Source organism: Orbicella faveolata, unplaced genomic scaffold (genome assembly GCF_042242905.1).
Source record: "Orbicella faveolata isolate gen_17 unplaced genomic scaffold, um_ofav_v1 contig_34, whole genome shotgun sequence".
NCBI classification, from domain to species: domain Eukaryota; kingdom Metazoa; phylum Cnidaria; class Anthozoa; order Scleractinia; family Merulinidae; genus Orbicella; species Orbicella faveolata.
The window spans coordinates 17,485,459-17,505,928 of record NW_028301563.1 but is presented as its reverse complement, the minus strand read 5'-3'; the positions used below and the strand labels follow the sequence as shown (position 1 = coordinate 17,505,928).

Genomic DNA, 20,470 nt, shown 5'->3' with positions numbered 1-20,470 from the left:
TGAAGCAAGAAGACCAAACGCCGTGAATGCTTAATGGTAATCCTTGTAGAACTGTTTTTGTCTTGATTATATTCTATATGTATGCTACTTAGCCACTCTGCAGTGGGTTAATCAAGCTACTTTTACGAATCTCCCGCAAACGACTACCCAAAATGTCAAGCCTAGGTGGTCGCTTACGGGAAGTAGCCGTTTATGAGAACTTTGACGATATTGGGACAAAATTTGCCTCGTTAGCATATATATGGTAACTGCAGAGACTTGCCTCATGTTTTAAATGTTTTATTCTTGAGAAAAGTCAATTTCGAGAAAAAATCCGATACTTCCCATTGAAAAATTTCCGTCTCTTGTACTACCCTGAAATGCGATAATGTTACAACACCTTATTATCCATTTTTTGCTCTCTTATCTGTCAAGTGGTCGCTTAATTACGGGAGGTTAAATACACAATTTTAGCTCTAAAAGTGGTCGCGGTCACTTACGAGAGGGTTCGCTTACAAGACGTTCCAAATATAATGGTTTGACTTGGAAAGTTTTGGTATTTGGATAGCTGGTTGCTGAGGAGAGGTGGTCCGGCTTACGGGAGGAGGTGGCAACCGGCGGTTCGACTGTATGCTGAAATGGTTTTAAGACGTTCGTTGTTGTGGAATTCCCAATTTCCTCTCGAACAAATTAGTGCTCGCGTATATCATTTTAATTGCATGTAACAAGATAAGTTCAAGACTAAGGAACTTTGAATACTACAACAAGGATTCCTACAGTGGTGTCTCAAAACGGGAATTGGGCATTGGAATGGCACAGTTGAAGTAACGAAAAAAATTCTAATATAGCATTTTATAATTAACAAACAGATTATGTATACCCTAAAATATCTGCAAAGGTTTAATTTTACTGAAGAGTACGAAAGTATGAAAGACTACGATTTACAGCTCCGTTATTCCTTCAGGTAGTTTCATAGAGGAGTTCGACTCCGTCAGGTCGAAAGATATCAGTACTCCGCAGGAATAATTTTGTGAAAGAATATCAATGGCTGCTGCCAGCTGGCGGCCTGCGGTGTTTCAACGTTGTTGACAATATATGTCTTGTCCTTGTCCAAATTTTGGTCCATAGGATAAAGAGTTATAGATGCTAAGCGTTCTCCCACAACTATGGCATCCTGTTCGATCTAGCTTTAGAGTTTGCTAACCTGGCTCGTTAACCAATGAGAGAAGGCTGCAGCTGAATCGTTCCAAATCTGACGCACGTAGTAAAAAAATAAACAATTAAAAAAGAACAATCACTTTTTATTTGTTAACTGCGCTTGCATGGAGGCATTATTTTCTTATAAATTATTCACCATAGTAAGGGCTTATTTGATTAATTCTCCCTTCCTTTTCTTTTACCATTTCTTTCAGAAATTAATGACCTGGTAGTCTCTTGTTCCCATATTTTCAGGTTGTCTATTTTATTAAGAGTTTCCACCTGAAAGAGTAGGGTATACTGAAGATGCCGATTTTGTTAAAAATCCATACACACAACGAAAAAGCCTTGGAGGATGTACAAATAAAAAAATTCCTGTAAGATTATGTACAAAACTTGGAAAATAAAACACCGCTTCACTCATACAGATATCACTCAGAATTTTAGTCACGAGCGTTACGATATCCAGTGTATCCTGGGCGCCAGGGAAGCTAGAGAGAAGGGATTTAGAGACTTTCATTTTGCATGATTTGACTGGAGGTAATCATAAGCTTGCGGTATTCACGGCAACAATTCTCGCTAATTCTCTCCCCTTGGGTAAACATCCCATCGCATCGTTCACTCGGATTTTGAACACCGCTGTGCAAACTAATCGTTGGAATATGCACCCGTCGTTGATTCGTTATCCATTATCTGAGCCAACGGGGCCGTAAAGCATAACCTCACTAACATTTTCAACTCCGTTTTGTGTAATGATTTTTAATGTTACAGGTAACCAATCTGCTTTTAATTATATTTATTTTTCTCGATGCAAGATATAGTTAATTCAATAGACTTCCCACAACCTGAATTCATGTTACTGTTTTCGTTGGTTAAAAGACTGAGAGATTAATAAAATAACGGTATATAAAAGAATTTGACAAATTTACTACATAGAAAAAATTCACGGAAAAAAAAAAAAAAAAAACAGAAATCAATCATCCAAGAGGCCAAGACAGAATGGCAGAATGGACATCCACTGAAGTGGAAACAAGATATTCTTGGAGGAAATTGCTCTTTAAGCGTATCGAGAGAGTGTGAAGTGCAAAAACAAACAAACAGTCTTCATCGAAAAATTTGGCCTGCTGTAAACACAAAATGAACGCAAAAACTTTGCAGAGTTTACTTTGCTTCACAGTTTACTTTACTTTACACTTTGTGATGTCTTACAGGAAACAACGCAAAATTCGTAAACAAACTCTCGACAGTGCGCAGTACGGACTGGAAATCATCTTTAAGAGTGGGGATCGCCACTTTCGAAACTCTGTGGCATAATACATGGGTCCCTTATTTATGTCCGTTTTTATATTACATTCATTGTCTTCTTATTGTCAATCAAGTTTAGTCATCATCCTCTAATTAAGAGACTTCCTTTTCAGTTCAAAACATTGTGGTTAAAGCTTAATTTCTGGGATGTCTACAGACGAACTTGCCGCTCTCGCTTCACAGCTTTACATTACGACTACTAATTTGAACATATTCCAACAATATATAAAGTTTCCTCTGGTAAGTAAATATATCTTGCTGCTATACATGGATAAAAGATATGACATTAAAATATCTGAGTTAAATACAGAAAAATACCAAAGCGCTATCTGGTGTTGAACACCAAGAAACGCTTGCAAATGCTGCATTTCGATTTATTTTCGTATTCTTACATAACTATGTGATAATCGTGTTCTCTCGTCTTAATGGAACAAAACGCATTTGTATGTATTTTGGCGCATCTTAACTTTCGCGTTTCTCGCGAATTGACAAATTAATTATAAGTTTCGCGAAAAAATAAAATAAAATAAAAAATAAAAATAAAGATAAAAAACACCTCCTGCGAAATATTGCTTGGCGGAAATTGTGAAAAAAAGCACCAAGAAGGTAAATATTTGTAAAATACGAGAAAATAACATCCAGACTTTCCAAGTTCCGTTTTATTAACCTAAAAGAATTTTTATCAGGAATTTGTCATATCATAACAAAATTAGTCACAACAAACGTAAGAGATCTTAAAACCAGGGGACTGTAAATATCGAGAATTGATTTTCAAAACTGGAATCACGGATTTTTTCATATTTTGCCAGGAGAAACCCTTTCGTGAACTATTTTCGAAAATAAGACTAAAACTTGCCAGAGAGTTTTTGATCTTGAGAAATCCATCAAAAAGGAGAATTGCGGTTTTCGCGCTGCGGCGGCAGTAAATTCAGCCGAAAATTTAAACATAATCACATCAGTCTCAGAAAAAGACGGCTAGGTCTATTAAAATGATCTTTTGCATGCATGTTTGGTATCACAACTACAACACAACGATGTAAAAATATTGCAAAGAAATACATTTTCACGTCCGGTTAGGAGCGCCCGAAAATTGCTAGTTCTTGCACTTTGAAAACAACCTAAAAATAGGGCATTTTTGAGGCAATTTTCGTACCTTGGTACACGGATATCGTAGATGAAAAACACGTTTTTGCAAGCCCTGTTAATGTTTAACAACATACTCAGGTATATTAAGGGCTGGGTCATCTTTTCCTTAGTCAAAAAGTTAGGGGGTGGTCAATCTTGGAAACGGTTCATACAATGTGGACAAATCTTGTTTGCAGGTTACATCTCCACTTAATAGATAACTTAACGTTGTTGTTTTACTTGAAATGTGTCACGTGACCAAATAACAGACCACTTCCGGTTAAATTTTGAGAGCTTCTGCAGACAGGGGAAAACGTTTCTTTATCAGCGTATTGTTCTGTAATTTTACTGTCTGCCCAAGAACCGTACCCATTGTAATTGGAACGGTTGTCAAACCTTGCTGAAAGTCTCTTTAAATAGTGTGTATAAAGTTATATTAGTTACAGTTCTTTGGTCACGTGACTTGGACATGCATTCCAATTACATTGGGTATGGTACTTGGGTAAGTAGTCAGACTACACAATAAAATGCTGAATAAGTACCGTTCTTCCCTGTCTGCAGAGGCCTTAAAATCTAAACCGGAGGTGAGCTGTTATTTGGTCACGTGATCGGTTGCCATGGCAACAATACTATTAACTAAACTTGTTTTGAGCCGTCGTTTACCATAGCTAAGTTAGAAGCCTTCTCTACGCATGGTTCTCCAGATAGACCACCCCTGGAAATTTTACACTAAATAACTGACCCACTCCTTAATATACCTGAGTATAAAAAATTCAGCTTGGGCAATTGAAAAGCTGTATAGTAAACCATGTGTAAAAAAAGGCTTTTTACGCGTAATAGATCGTTTTCACTGTCACGCAATAAAAAAATAAATCGAAAACCATCCATTGGAAAAAGCTATGAAATTATGATGTTATAGAAGATAACTAAGTAAGAAACTTCTCCAGGTTTTAGGCCTGTGCGTTTCCCTAAACTTCAGATATTCGTCGAAATGTTTCGCAGATATTTACAGAGCCCAGTATGAAAACGCCATGTTGTTGTACCTCCGTGGTACACCAATATGGCGGCCGGAAAATAGTGTAAACAGCTAGAACTTAGTTTGGCTATCTAGGCGACTGATTATCAGTACTGATCAAACAAGCATTTACAGAAGCACTTTTCTTAATGCTCTAACTTCTAAAAATGCTCAAAATCATGAGATTAGTATATATTTTTCGACAAACTCGATCGCAGCCTTGTGTCACGAACCTCCATAAACCCGAAATTCAAAATGCTCTGGATTCCAAACGAAGCACGTTATTGAGCTGTAAAATTGTAAACAGATATAAATATACCGCCTCTTATGCCTGATGAGGATAAAAACTTTGGTGGCTCTTTAGGTTTGGATCTTAGAAAGTGATGACGTCACGTGAAAACGATCTATTTACACTACAATTAACGAGGTTCACGCAAGCATAATTTTTACCAGTGTCTAGACGAAATTCAGGGCTCAAAAAAGCACTCCGGTACATGGCTTCACCCGACGAGATTACACTCAGGGGAAGATCAATCATTTCAACTACACATCAGGCGAAGAAAAAATGGGGTAAATAAAACGGCGACTTCTGAGAATATTTTCAAAACAGGTCACTTTAGTAACATGGGCGACCCTTTGACCTTTCATGTCATTCGGAAAATCAACGCACGGCAGCTCTTAATTTGACTTTCATTCGTCGGAATACACGTTTCTTTGCTTTTGTTTACTTTGTTAATTAACATATCCTCAAGTAGAAGAGGTTAGGCTTTTGAATTTGGAGGCATCTACCAGCAATATAATAAGAACAGTTGGAGTATTTTTGAAATTTGATCCACTTCGCATTTAGACGGTTACGATTGGCTGAAGTTGATCGCCGAATTACACATCAAAAATTCGCTTTTAGGAAACGGTAGTACTAACAAAGAAGCATCAAACAAATAATGTGTTTAATGCTTAGGAATTATTCCTTACCTTAGTGAGTTTTTCCTGACAGGTTTTGGCAAAACACAGAGCGAAAACACCGAGTGACAGTAACGCAACGTAGTGTTAGCTGGGAGGAACAAGTAGTGGGCACGGGAAGTGAGGGTGAGGAGTAGGGGGAGCATTGCAGAGGTGTGGTAAGTTTTGACGGGCGAGTGCAGTTTTACGATGTGTCTTTTAACAAGCTCTTTGAAACTGTCGGTGCATGCAAAGATTTGGTATATCCTTGATTGGATCAAGCAAGCTTTAAGTCTAATACTACAGAAGCTGAACGTCTACGTCACACTGAAATTTGTATTCGTGTTGGCCGAACTGAACATCTGGTCATTTTGCTAGTAATTTCTGGAACAAACCGAAAATGGGCTCATGCGAATATAAGTAAATCACAGAGAGGACATATGGTTATAGCGTAGACAAGGCAGGTTGAACGTAAAGAGTCGTATTTGTCAAGTGAACCCAAGTCATACAAGAGGGTTGGAAACAATGGAACATGTTCAATTCCAATTGGGGAACAAAGTCAAAAAACGTTAGGGAACAAGGGAAAGGGCAAGAGCATTCGGGTAAAGCAGAGAGCAAGTACGGATAATTGCGGGAACAAGGGAACACAGGCAAATGTTGAGGGGAACGAGGACCCTCAGTATGAGGGCATCTGCGTGCTTTACGTGTAATATAATAATTCATATAAGGTCATTACCGGGTGCATTTAGTAGAGAATGGCATAGCTCAGAGAATTCTCGTATCCTGATTGATGACCAAGACGAGGTATCCAGCGTGGAATTGTTACTCTTGAAAGCGAGGCTTTGCGTGATATGGCACTGGAGCGACAATAAAACAACTCAAAAGCAACTAGAAGTAATGAACTCTCGATCATGTTTCTAAAACCATTGTCGCCGTCCACAAAGCTAAAACAAACAGAACTCTTTTTTTTTTTTTTTCTGATTCTAGCTGGATTCCTATTGGTTGGCTCCTGACAGTCTTGATTCAACTAGAATGGCTTTTCTCGACTGCGCGTTGAATATTGAAACAGTCACACAGAATTAAATGAAACGGGGTTTTCTTCATTTCAAGAGAGGTTATGCGATTCAAGGAAAATTCATAACCTGACTCGTGAATTCCACATTAAATTTCACTTGAAAAACCGATATCGCACTCATCGCTTAGCGATAAGTGCGATATTGATTTTTGGCGTGAAATTTAACGAAGAATTACCTAGTCAGGTAATGAATTTCCCTATAGGATTGGCCCCCGTGGAGTATTGCCGGCTTATGGGTGACACGCGATAATGGCAAAAATTAGTGTATGGTTTGTGAAAAGCAACGGAAGACATGCGTAAGGATTTGTGGGGAAGTTGATTTTTTTTCCATCGCATTACAACGTCGCTACCATAAACTGAGTTTTTACACAGATTTCATTTGACTTGCTATTGGGCTATTGGAGTTGCTCAAGAATGACGTTGTCACCCTAAATCAGCTAATCGACTTTGTGGCGCCTACATTTTGTGTAGCGGTCATGCGCACATGGCCCATATCATCATCCACATCAAGGGAACCGATAAATCTTTGCTCAAGGCGGATTAATCGTTTTCTTTCATGCTCCATTATCCGAGCGATCTTAAATCATGGAGTTCAACCAACGCAGTGAAAATTTGTGTCATGAATGTTCTGCTTCGCCCATCTACTTCTTTGATTCAGTCCAGGATATCATTCCAGGATACTCTACTAATGAATATCATTAGTAGAGGAAAAACAAAAAGCGATAATTCGCTTAAAAGGCTTCGGATCGAGCTGAGAAGCGAGGTGACAATAGAAAAGACAAGAAGGCATTGAGGTAAGTCATTTTTATTGCAAAAATATAAAAATTTCAGCTATAATGTCGATTACCGATAACCCCATACAAACCTTTATAAATTCAAACCGTTGTAACACAACACCACCATGTGCTACAAGGCATATGCACGTTTCGCGTAACCAAACTCGGTGGTTATGTAATAGTAGGTGTCGGCGGTAAATATACCACGTTTCCCACGCTGAACGTTCGCATAAAGATTAAAAAATAAATAAATAAATAAATAATAACTCCTCGCATTGTGAGCTTGGGTCCCTTGTGGTCTGAATTACTGTTACTGTTTGCATTGTCAGCAATTTTCAAGTCATACCCTCCACCAAATATTGGACCAAAACCTGGGCTTTTGTAAATTGTATATGATGGGTACGTCACCATGCTCGTAAATGGTCCAAGACCTTCTTTGTTGCGGAGCGACGATATGAACGCATTGGAATTGGAACCATAGCTATCACTGGTATCTGTATAACAAGAATATTACATTGGAGAAATCGATGAAAGGAATAAAAATAGGCTAACAACTCAAATACCTAATATTAATGAGGTACAAAATGTTTCCACGTTCTATAGAGTCAGTTAAATCAGTGCCATAAATTAATGTTTGTTATTAATCCGAAACTTGCTTAGCAGATTGGTATAGGAGTAGCAGAGATTTAAAATCAGAGTGAATCAGAAAAACAGTTTGAATCGCCAAAAGGCTATTAATACCTGTTGTTTTTGCCCCTTTCCTTTCTTTTTTTCTCGGCCATTTTACTCCGGCTACCTTTTGCGTTGCATGTTCTTCCTAGCTACCGTGAAAAGTTGGATGTTAATTACGTCGAAGCCTAGAAATGGACTTTGATCCAGCATAGGCATAGTTGACCATTTTATCACCGTTTTTGCACCAAAACTGATAACGTTGTTTTTCGATTTGCGACCTCAGAATGTCGTAGATATCTAAACCTGACCATTGTACGGAAGGACCTAGCCTAATACTACTATCTGCTTATCAAGAATATCTGATGACATTTAAATTGATGACGTCACAAGTGGTACAAAGAACATACATGCGTAATTGGGGCTCAAAGGGTTTTAGTAAATTACGATGAAACTATTTAAGGAGGTTCAGTCGATAACATTTAGGGCAAAACAAACAAATAGGAAAGGGCACGCAGTAAAAAAAATAATTTGCTACTGTGGTCCTGATCATGAGTTAAGAGACTAAGGAGCAAAACAACCGTGAAGAAGTCCGGAATTAATTACAGCAACATTAGTTTTACGGGTAACCATGTTGTCAAATTTTATCAATTAAATAATCCTCATTGGATCTCATCAACTCACCTTTAAAAGCAGCGTGAAAGTTACGTCCTCCTGATCATGGAACTTGATGTCTTCATTGATATCGTGCTTGTTGAGTTCACAAGTTCCTTTGTCGTCCTTCTTGGAAGACATTTTAAAGTTTGTGGACGTACACCAACTGTTTCTCAAACACAACTGGCTGCACGGCATCAAACTGGAAGACTCAAACCGCTTTACAACGTGGCCTTGAAGTCGTTTATTTTCACGCGTTGTGAAGTATGCTGAACGAGAAGGTGATTCTTCATCGGCCGCAAAAGCCGCAAAGTATACGACACGTTGAATGAGAATAACAAAAAAGACGTTTTTAACTGGCTGTATCATTAACTAAGGCCACTGCGAATATTTTTGCAGCGAAGTCGTTGCGTTTGAAAAGAAACGTTTCGTATATATTCGATATATAGTCCTCGTTATGTCAACTGATACACGTTCCCTTTACTTTTACGTATAAAATTACTAGGTAGAGGACTATACAATGTATAATAATACACATGAAAAAAATACTCGATTCTGATCGGCTAAGAGCAGTGCAGTTCAAGTGTAACATCGGTGCGAAAAGTGTAACATCAGTGCAAAAAGTGTAACACCAGTGCAAATTACACATCGAAATTTTGGATTATGATTGACTGAAAGACAATAGGAACTTTTCTAAGAAAATGATACAGCGTAAAATGATGACGAAAATTTTGAGCTGAAACTTTGAAAAAATTTTTCTCAAATGTGAAAAAATGGCTTCAAGAAAGATCTTTCGGCTCTTCCTCCGCGCGAATTTTTTCATGTTTATATTATTAAGTAATCATACCGTTTTTCTCGTTCAATTTGGAGTTAATTTGCACTTGTGAGTTTTTCAAAAAGCTGAAATTACACTCGCCGAAGCGGCTCGTGCAATTTCAGCTTTTTGAAAAATTCACTCGTGCAAATTAATTCCAAATTGAACTCGAAACCGTATGATTACCTATACTAATTACCTAGTTATACAATTAGCATTGTTATACCTCGCAACACAAATACGTTTTCCGATTGGAGGAGAACGTGCCACGTGTCGTGGGTCACCAAAACTCACTAACTCCCTAGGGCGAACAAAACTCACTAACTCCCTGGGGAAACAACAACTTGAACTTTCGACTCGCACGTGATCAGGTCGTGCACCTTGAAATGGCGGAAAATTTGGGTGCCAGTCGGCCTGATGTCAAAAGGCCATTGAAGTCGGGCAACGTTTCTCACTAGAGAGGACATTGATTATTCAAGAAAAGGGATTTATAACTAGGCAAAAACATATCAGATTAACAAAGGGGAAAATTTGAACATTTTGTGTCTTCAAGCTTTTAATTTGGCGCCAAAAAATGGGTCGCTTGCGTTCGGCAACTCGCACTTCGATCGCTGTCAACACTCGCCAGGTAAGAAAATAGTCGTGTCATTTTCAACAAAATATGCTGTTTAATCAAACCCAGAATTTTCGAGTTAAGCATTAGAAGGCAAAGTAACTTAAGTACTGTCTTTATTTTTGTTAGCTGCGAAGAAAAAGACTATTATCGTGTCGTTTTGGTAGGACAGGTCGGTTTGACTGCCGCCCGTACTGCAAGGACAGTCGCCGTAGGCGTGAAGCAAATCATTATTAGGCAGTTTTTTTGTTTGTTTTTCGCATTTACCATTCACCACCCCTGATTTACGACGGAAGTATTTTCACTGACATTGAACGTTTTTAGTTGACAAATCAGAAGAATTAGGATAGTGTTGGGGTCGCGTCAGATATGTCAAGTTGATATAGCAGACAAAACCGGCTAATGAAAGACCACGTGTTTTGACACCGCAGTTGACAGATTTAAGACAGTTAAAGCTTATACGTGCAAATGCAGTTTCACTTCCCCTAGCAGTTAAAAAACTATTTAATAAAACTATTTAATAAAAATTAATAAAAACTTAACTAGTGAGCAGCACTCTGCGAACTGCTGTAGTTGTATAACTTCTTTATTTCTCATACGCGTTTCGTGTGACTAACGCACACTCCGTCAGGGCAATCACCTCACTCACGAAAGCGATCTAAAGCCAATGACTGTTGGTTTGTTACTTTGGAATAAAAGCCCTTTCACCGAACAAAAGTTCAGGCAATTTTTATTATGTAAAGGGGAACCTAACATACATACATACAACCTTTATTTATACACGATAAAAGACGTCAAAGCTAACAAGCTTGTGGGGTTGTGTACTAATAAGATACATAAAATAACTACAATTAATAGATAAATAATTAATACAGTTAATAAAAAATTAATACAAGAATTAAGTAATTCTTATAAAAAAATATAATTTTGATAACAACGAATGAGATCACTAGTTAAAAATAAATAAAAATTTCCGATCTTTTGTTAATTATTTGTGGGGCTAAAACATTAAAATTAAATTCCTTAAAAGTGTTACAATTAACAACATTCTTCAAAAAAGATTTCAGGTCTGTGCTCTCTAGTATCGATCTATTAGTTCGCCCTATAGCGTTCCAGAGGACAGCCCCTCTATAGGAAATGGAGTTTTTAACGTATTTGGAGGTAAAACTCGGTACTATCAGCCCATGCTTCAGTCATGAAGAAGGTCTGTCGCCGTGGATAATCAACTCTTCAGCCAAAGTGCTAGGGAGCGTGCCATGATAACCCTTGAAAAAAAGTTTAATTAAAGAACGTTTATACATATATGTTAAAGTGTTCCACTTAACGGTAGCTAAAACGTCAACTGTTGGCATGTCCGGTGGAAAGCCAAAAATAATTCTAGCAGCACGGCAATGTTGTCTTTCCAATGTTTTAAATAACTCTGTCTGATTAACACCGCACCAGACGGGCATCGCGTACGTAATGGATGGCTGGATAACCTTTACGTAAAGTAACTCGCACACATGACTGTTTAGAAACTTGGATTTCTTCAGGAGGCTCAATTTGTTTGCAAAGTTTTTAATGACTTCTTTCAGGTGAGGTATCCAGCGCAGGTTTTGATCCAAGGTAACACTCAGAAGCCTGGCCGTAGCCTTGTATTCAATGATGGACTTGCCAATATAAGTGGTAGGCAGCGGACCAATAAGCCGAGCTTTGGAGAGTAACATTACCTCGCACTTGCCAGGATGTGGAGTAAGGCGGTTGTTAACACACAAGGTGAAAAGTTCTTCCAAGGCACAATTTAGTAAATTGCAGGCGACGTCTTACGAGGAGCCTATACAGAAAACCGTAGTGTCATCAGCGTACATAAAAGTATCTCCAGATTTAATGAATGAAGGTAAATCGTTCGTAAAAAGCGTAAACAAGGTAGGACCTAACACCGAGCCCTGTGGTACTCCGCACCTAACGTACATTTTCGATGATTCTTTTCCATTTATCGTCGTGAACTGCTTTCGATTCGAAAGGTAGCTATCCATCCATGCATAGAGTTCACCATCAATGCCGAACTGTCCATGTAATTTGTCCAATAAGCGCGAATGTAATACGCTATCAAAGGCTTTCCTGAAGTCTACAAAAGCGACAGCGACTGTGAGGCCGTCATCAACAAACTTCCTCCATTTCTTTGTGAGATGAATGAGAAGTAGCTCAGTAGAGTGAGCCTTCCTATAGGCCCACTGATTAGGAGTTATCAAGTTATTGTTCGTCACATGATTGACAATGGCATTATTGATTTCAGATTCGAGCAGCTTGCTAGGAACCGACAAAATAGAGACCGGACGATAATTTCCTGGATCGGTGCTGTCATCCTTTTTGAAAATCGGGGACACCCTTGCAAGTTTCCAACCCTCGTAGGCAGTTTCGTGGTGGATGCTCCATCGGAAAAGGCTCGTGAGGTGAGGGCTCACTGCATGACTGGCTAATTTCAAAAGTATTGGAGAAATACCGTCAGGACCGGTAGCCTTATTGGATTTAAGATGCTTTATTTGTCGCAGAACGCCAACTTCAGAGAGATTGACCTCAGAAAGTGATGGTGCGATTTTCGTCTGTCACCAAATCAGAAGACAGCGATCGCGTGATTGAAGGCGGGAGATCAAGCGAAGCAAAATAGGTGTTCATCAAGCAAGCTTTCTCGTCGTCCTTAACAACAAGGTGACCCGACTCAGTTTTTAGTGGACCAACAACAGTTTGCTTCTTCGGTGCAGTGGCTTTTCGTACTAGATTCCAATATGCTCTAGTAGTCTTAATGTCAGTAAACAACTCATTGAAGTACATAGCTTTGGCCTGACAAAGGTCAGTGGTAATTTCGTTTCGAATCCTCTTGTACTCGCTCCAATTATGTGGGCATTTAGTGTTCACAGCCAATTTAAATAGTTTGTATCTTAGGTTAATCTTAAGACGGATACTGTTTGTAATCCAGGGAAGTGAGGAGCTTCTGACCTTTACATCTTTAAGAGGTGCGTGTTGATCACACACATCAAGGAATAACTTGTTCCAGGCCCATAGTTTGTCATCAGGATCGTCAAAAACAGAGGCAACATGAAAGAGCGCGAAGGAAATATCCTGCTGGAAGTTGGCCTCATTAAAATTCTTGTAGTTCCTAGTTTTGATTATTTTAGCGGGAGGCCGTTTTTGTGTCAGTCGAATAGAAGCGTGAATTAAGCTGTGATCAGAAATCCCCAAGTGGAAAACACCAGATGAATGGATCAATTCTTTCTTGGATGTCACAATTAGGTCAATTAGCGATTCACAAGTTGGTGTAACACGAGTTGGCGATGTTATTGTATTCTCTAAATTTAAAGCATCAAAAATACTCAACAACTTTGCTGCGTTCTTGTTCCTTGATACAGTGTTCAGAATGTTTAGATCGCAGTTTAAATCTCCTAATAGGAAGATGTAGGATGACCTGAGCCATGCGCTTTCTACTTGTTTCTGAAATTTATCGAAGAAGTCATTATCATCTGGTGCTCTGTAAATAACAGAAAATAAAGCAGTTACTGATGGGAAATTCACTTGAATCCAGATAGCCTCAAGGTTCTTATCAGACAGATCTCTTCTGTAAATGACAGTAAGATTTTCCGCGTAGTACAGCACACACCCTCCTCCGTTACGTTTTGGCCTATCCAAACGGAAAAAGCGAAGACCCTCAATTTCGATATGAAAGTCAGGAACAGAACTGTCGAGATGCGACTCTGTTATTGCGAGAATGTCAAAATTAGATAATTCTTGTAGCAAGCGAATCTCATCAATCTTCGATCGAAGGCTCCTAACATTCAGGTGCGCCACTTTAAAATCTTTAACAGATGATTGCCGCAGGCTCATTGCAAACTCCCTCAAACTGTCATCTGCAACAGAGGGTTCTGCATAATCATCTGACGAGCCGATGCACAAATCTCTAGCAAACACCTCCTTAAGCCTCCAACGAATTGATTATCGAAGAACCAGGACCATCTTTCGGTTGTTCAAAGAAAGAATCACTGAACTTCGGTAAAGAGCAGAAGGAACAGGTCCAAGGGAGATTAAAATTCTTAAGATAGTATTTGAAAGTTGCTTTGCTCATATTGATGCACATTGCATGAAACCATCTTTGACATTCCACACACAAAATGGCGTCTTGATTACTTCGCACGTTGCATTGGCATTCTCCGCAAGGATATTTAGCGGTATTTCTCTTCTTCGGTCCAGGATTCGGATGAATATCCCCTGACTTCAAGTGCAGTTGAAACGAGCTTGTAGCTCCCGTGTTGTGAGGCACCCTTAGCAGCGTGAACGTCCTCCGGCGTGTATGCCTCGAAGGAAGTCGAAATAAAACTTCTTCCAGGAATTTTAATCTTAATGCTTCACAGCTGCTTCGGCTCGTAAGGTTGCTGCGTTGATTTGGTTCCAGAACCACATATAAAACAAGGAGCAATAAGCAAAGAGGAGCCCAAAAGGGTTTAGAAACTGCGGAGCCACACATTACACGTGTCGCCGCCATCACTTCGCCGCCATCAATTTCGCGTCTTCTTCTTGGAACCTAACGAATCTCTTTCATACATACAGACAGACTTTAAACATGCCACCTTTCTAAATTTCTTGAATTCTAATTTCCTTGGTAATACCGTGCGTGAGAATACAACTAACAGCCACAGGTTGCATAAAAAGCAAATTGATCGATGGGCATAAGAATATTTTTTTTGAACTCACCCTCTGCAAGATCGGCGGAATTGGATAGGGCATCACTGAAATTCATGAAACGATAAGGAAGAGCGCAGAATAGTCCATGGTGAAACCGCACTGGATGTTTTTTTTAGTTCTTTCGTCTCAAAGGCAATTCAAGAAGGATAACGTTTGGCTAGCAGCAGAAATGTTAGCGGACAAACGCCGATTATAACTGAGAGCAGAAAATTTAAGTGCGGCCCAAAACTAGCCTAAGTAAATTGCATACTAAAATTGACACTAAAAATTATGAAATTGTAGATCACGATTGTAATAGTACAGTTAGCGTGATGTTTATTACTTGTCGTAAATTGTAATATCACCTACCAGAGTTTGTAATGATTTTAGTTTCCTTCGAATCTCAATGTTTCTCGGGAAACAAAATTTACTCTTTCCCTCGGGACTAGTCATGAAGTGTTAAATATCAGCTACCAGAGTTTGTAAGACACTGTAATTTTTTGGACGTAACTCGTTGTGTAAATTTGTAAGGATCCGAGCTGGCTTAAACTGCAATAACACTTTGTCGTGTCCGGTAATATATCTTTAAAAGGATGTAAACAGTTTTCTAGAAGAGCAACAACCGCTATCTTTTTCGTGGGCTTTCTAACTTTGGTGCGGGCCTGTTATAAGACCAACTTTTTTCTGAGCTACACGCCCATTGGTAAACCTTTCAACAACGATCTTGTTCCTCGAAATTGATCATTGAACCTTTCATAGAAGAAACATAAAAGTCAGATATACGAGGCTGACAGCTGTTCCTGGGATATCTCTCGAGCGCCGTCGAAAGAATGTAGCGAAAAGACAAGAACTTGTATTGGCCATGAGGAAACTAGGAACAGACAGCAAATATTGTAAACATAGCTTGCAGATATTTTGTTCTTTGTTGACCGGGATATTTTACTGCTTGAGATCAGCATTCAATTTAGTATGAAGGCTTTTAGGAAGAGGAAAAATGTACTAGTTTTTGCCAAGCTCCGTGTTTTAGTAGAATGTTTAGTTTAATTCAGCTCATCCCATTTCATCTGACAGTGTTGAAGCAAGAAGCCTGGATGCCGTGAATGCTTAAGAGTAATCCTTGCAGAACTGTTTTTGTCTTGATCACGTTCTACATGTATGCTACATAAGCACAGGCTAAACCGGGCTAAACATCTTGTTCCAACTCTGCAGTGGGTTAATCAAACTATAGTCAAACCTTCCGTAAACGACTACCTAAAATGTCAAGCCCAGCTTGCGGGAGTTGGTCGCTTACGAGAGCTTAGTCAAAATTTTGCGTCATTACCATATTTCTGCCCTATTTTTTAAAAATTTTTTATTCGTGTGAAAAGTCAATTTCGAGAACAAATCCGGTACTTACCATTGAGAAATTTCCGTCTCTTATACTACCCAGGAATGCGATAATGTTACAACATCTTATTATCCAATTTACTCTCTATTTAATGAACAAGGAAGCCTCGACTGAGCTCTGTTCTGTTGTAAAGCACGCAGGAAGCGGTAGAGCACGAAAGAAGTGTACGGGAAAACACGAGACGTAATGGAGTGTCTATCTTTCCCTACTTCTTGAGTGCTCTACCGCTTCGTAAGTGCTTTATAACAGAACAGAGCACAGTTTAGGCATCTTTATTTGTTTTAGGATAACGAATCCAATAATTTCCCCACGCATTCGGCTGAATTTTCAAACGAAACTTTATTTTCCAAACGAGTAAAAGTGAGATCAGCCGTGCTCTGTTCTCTGATAAAGCACGCTTAAATGAGCCAATCACAATCCTTGTTAGAACTGTTCAAATAATTTGATTGGCTAACGAAGTGACAGCTGTTAATCACAAACTGGACTTCAGCTAACCTTTCAGTTTCGGATTAGTTTCGAGCGGGTTTTGCGAGAAGAACGATGCCTTCAAAGTTCGCTTTTTAGTTAATTTTTAAGTAAGGATCTAAAGGCAGGTAACGGTTTGCAATCCAGAGGAATCCGGCCGTATCGTGGCTCATGAAAACGTGCGCTTTTCCGATGGAAATTACGAAACAAGGAGCTCAAAGCTTGCGGACAAAAATGCGAAATACGGAGTTGAATTTGAAAGGAGCTACACACGCTACAGTTATTTACAGTTTGCAGCCGCTTGCAGCAAGATGGCCTAAACTAGTGTAAAAGTTAGAAAGACTTAACTGCTCCCACTGGTTCTGCTCCGAGTACAGAAGAGAATCTCAGAGCAAGCTAAGCACTCACCAATTGTCGGTTCACTTCGCGCGCTAAGATGAACGGAGAACGAGCGTTTCTACACTGCATTCAAGTCATCAACCCGTGCTCTGTTCTCTGATAAAGCACGCTGTTTCAGCCAGTGAGAGCGCACGTTTTATGGAAACTTTGTTATAATGTCTGTTAAGTGGTCGCTTACAGGAGGTTAACAACAAAAGAAAATTTCAAACTTTTAGCTCTAAACTGAGTGATCACGGTCGCTTACGAGAGGTGTTCACTTACAAGACGTTCCAAATATAGTGATTTGACTGGAAAACCTTTGGCATTTGGATAACTGGTTGCTGAGGAGAGGTGGTCCGGCTTACGAGAGGTGGTCGCAACCAGAGGTTTGACTGTATGCGGAAATGGTTTTAAATCAATTGTCGTGCTCCCTGATTACCCAAATAATATGTTTTGGCTTTGCGCTTTGACAGGGCCAGATCTGTAACTAGAAAGGAAAACGTTCGTTGTTGTGGAATTCCTAATTTCCTCTCGAATAAGCGCTCGCGTAGAATCACAGTAGTTGTATCAAGCAGCAAGATAAGTTCAAGACTAAAGGCTTTGACTACCACAGCTATGATCCCTACTATGGTGTCCCGAAACGGGAATTAGGCATTCGCGCTCGGGCCGCAAATGACACTACGCAGTCGCAAAGAAACAGTATTCTCTCAACAGGTCATGTTATTGCCTCATTAGCAGCCCGCTGTTAGTCATTTGCGGCCTGCTGAGCACGTGTTTTCAAGGGGTCGAGTTTCTATTTGGCCGCGAATATTGATAACAATGAATAATAATGGCTGTTGTCAGCCGGTGGGCTGTAGTGTTTCCAAGGTATATGTAGGAGCTGCTGCTTAATGCAACGTTGTTTACATTGTATATATCTTGTCCTTGTCCAAATATTGGTCCATCGGATAAACAGCTATAAGTGCAATGCGTTCTCCCTCAACTATGGTGTTCTGTTTGATCTAGCTTTAGAGGTTGTCATCCAGGCTTGTTAACCAATGAGAGAAGAAAGGCTATTGAAACGTTCCAATACTGACGCACGTAATGAAAAATAAATAAATAAATAAATAAATAAATAAACAATAAAAAAATATTGTTGTAGCTTGGAGGATTTCTTAAAAATTATTGACCTTTGTAAAGGTTTATTTCATTGACCCAGAAAGTTCCCTTTCCTTTTCTACTACCATTTCTTGCAGTAAGGACTCGGTCTCTTGTTCCCAAATTTTAAGGTTGTCCATTTTATTAAGAACTTCCGCCTGCGAGACTAGTACTGGGGCAGACTTGGAAATGGGAGTTGGCCGATTTTGCTAAAAGTACACATGCAGAAAAGAGCCTTTGAGGATGCGTAAATAATAAAAAAAAAATCCTGTAGGATTATGTACAAAACTGAGAAAATAAAACATCGCTTTACTCATACAGATATCACTCAAAGTTTTAGTCACGAGCGCTACGATATCCTTGGCGCCAGGGAAGCTAGAGAGAAGGGATTCAGAAAATTTCATTTTGTATGATTTAACTGGAGGTAATTACAAGCTTGCGGTATTCACGGCGATCGTGACTAAAACACCTCACGAGTACTTACGAGTAACATACGGATGCATACGAGTACATACGAGTAAAGGCACAGTGAATCTCCCACATGGGCCTTAAACCTAAGGTAATCCCTCTTAGGTTATCTCCTCTTGGTGCAAACTATTTATAGGAATTGCACCCGTGACTGGTTTCCTATCCAACCTATGAACCACTAGACTAGCATCACCTCACCAACATTTTCCACTCCGTTTTGTTTAATGATCGTTATAAACCATTGCATTACACAATTACAAAAGTGTGCATATTTTTAGTTATTGTTTACATATGGAAAAATTTCAAGCATAATCGACTCGGCATAAACCAGTCTCATCAATCAAGAGACTGTACTGTCTTATATTAATGTAATGATCTCATGCTGCGGTAGCATTTCGACCAAGTAACAATCTTTGTTACTTTCTTATTCGGTGCAAGCTATTTTTCAAAAGCTTTATTTTTAAATGATTGTCACAATTAAAGGGGACAAATCTAACTGCAAGTGAATCTATGCAGGTGCAAAAAATGCTTATCTAACCTTTTGTTTTTCAGTTTCCATGGAAACTAATACTGACTGATCTGTAAATAAAATTCGACATTTTTTAAAGTAAGAAAAATTGTTGCATGGCGTAAGGCAAAGAATCGTTACTTTTGGAATTCTAGGGCATGGTATATGAGTCTTTTCTTTATCAACGTTTTACATTACTTTCACAATTTTGTTATTGTCAATTAAACACAGTCAAACATCCGCTAATTAAGAGACCGTTGCTTTTCAGCTGAAACATTATGATTAAAGTTTGATCTCTTAGGTGTCTACGGACGGAACGTGCTGCTGTCGCTGCACAGCTTTACCTTACGACTACCAGTTTCAACATACATCATCAAAAAGGTTTCCTCGAGCAAGTTTATATTCCTTGCTTTTATAAGTGAATTAAATATATTAAAATGAAATATTTTCGATTAAATGCAGACAAAAAACAAAGCGCCATTTGGCGAGGGACACTAAGAAACGCATAAAATGTTATCATTGTATTATTTTAAAATCGTGTATTCATCATGGTGCTAATCGTGTTCTCTCTCTTGAAATGAACGCAGAAAATACACTCTTGGAATGCGGACAAAAAAAAAAAAAGTACTAAAAACGACTGCTAGCCGCCACAAATATCCAGACTTTTCAAATGTTGTTCTATAACCCCAAAAGTTCTGTTATATCAGGAAACCTATATTTGTATCATAAAGTCACATCAAATGAACCAGATTTACTTTCGTGTCAAATTCTCCATTAATTTAAAACAAATACATCAGTGTGAAGTCATTTACTATATGCATTGTTATTAATTTGTCAATCAGCGAGTTATGAGAGTCTTAATAGGGTGGTTAACCATAAAAAGACTTACAAATAAAATTTGAAATGAAATTCCCTTCATCACTAAACTTTTACCGTCTATTGTCGAAACCGCCGAAAATTGAACCTTCAATTCTCAAAAAACTATCTTTCTGTGTGAACTTTGAAACAATGAAAACTGTTTTTGATGCGCTACACTATTAGCTGGTGGAACAAAAGTTAACAAAAGTGTTTCTAAGCAGTTATCTTGCCACTAACATGTCGCATACATTGCAAGTCAATTTTTTAAAAACCGCCCGAACTTATCCCGGTCTCATGAGGAAGATAAAAGTGTCGCCACGATGGTATGGTATGGTACCCCATCGAATATCACACTCTATAGTTAACATTTGGTCGGGTATCCCAACGGCTGTATTAGGCTACAGGTATTTGCTATC

General features: G+C 38.9%; 1 protein-coding gene across 1 annotated transcript; it reads right to left on the bottom strand.

Annotated features, from left to right (window-relative positions):
• Nucleotides 1-12,717: 12,717 nt before the first annotated feature.
• Nucleotides 12,718-14,019, bottom strand: LOC110062564 (uncharacterized). The gene has a single exon (XM_020769490.2). The coding sequence runs from the start codon at nt 14,017-14,019 to the stop codon at nt 12,718-12,720; it is 1,302 nt and encodes a 433-aa protein (XP_020625149.2).
• Between the last annotated feature and the right edge of the window lie 6,451 nt (nt 14,020-20,470).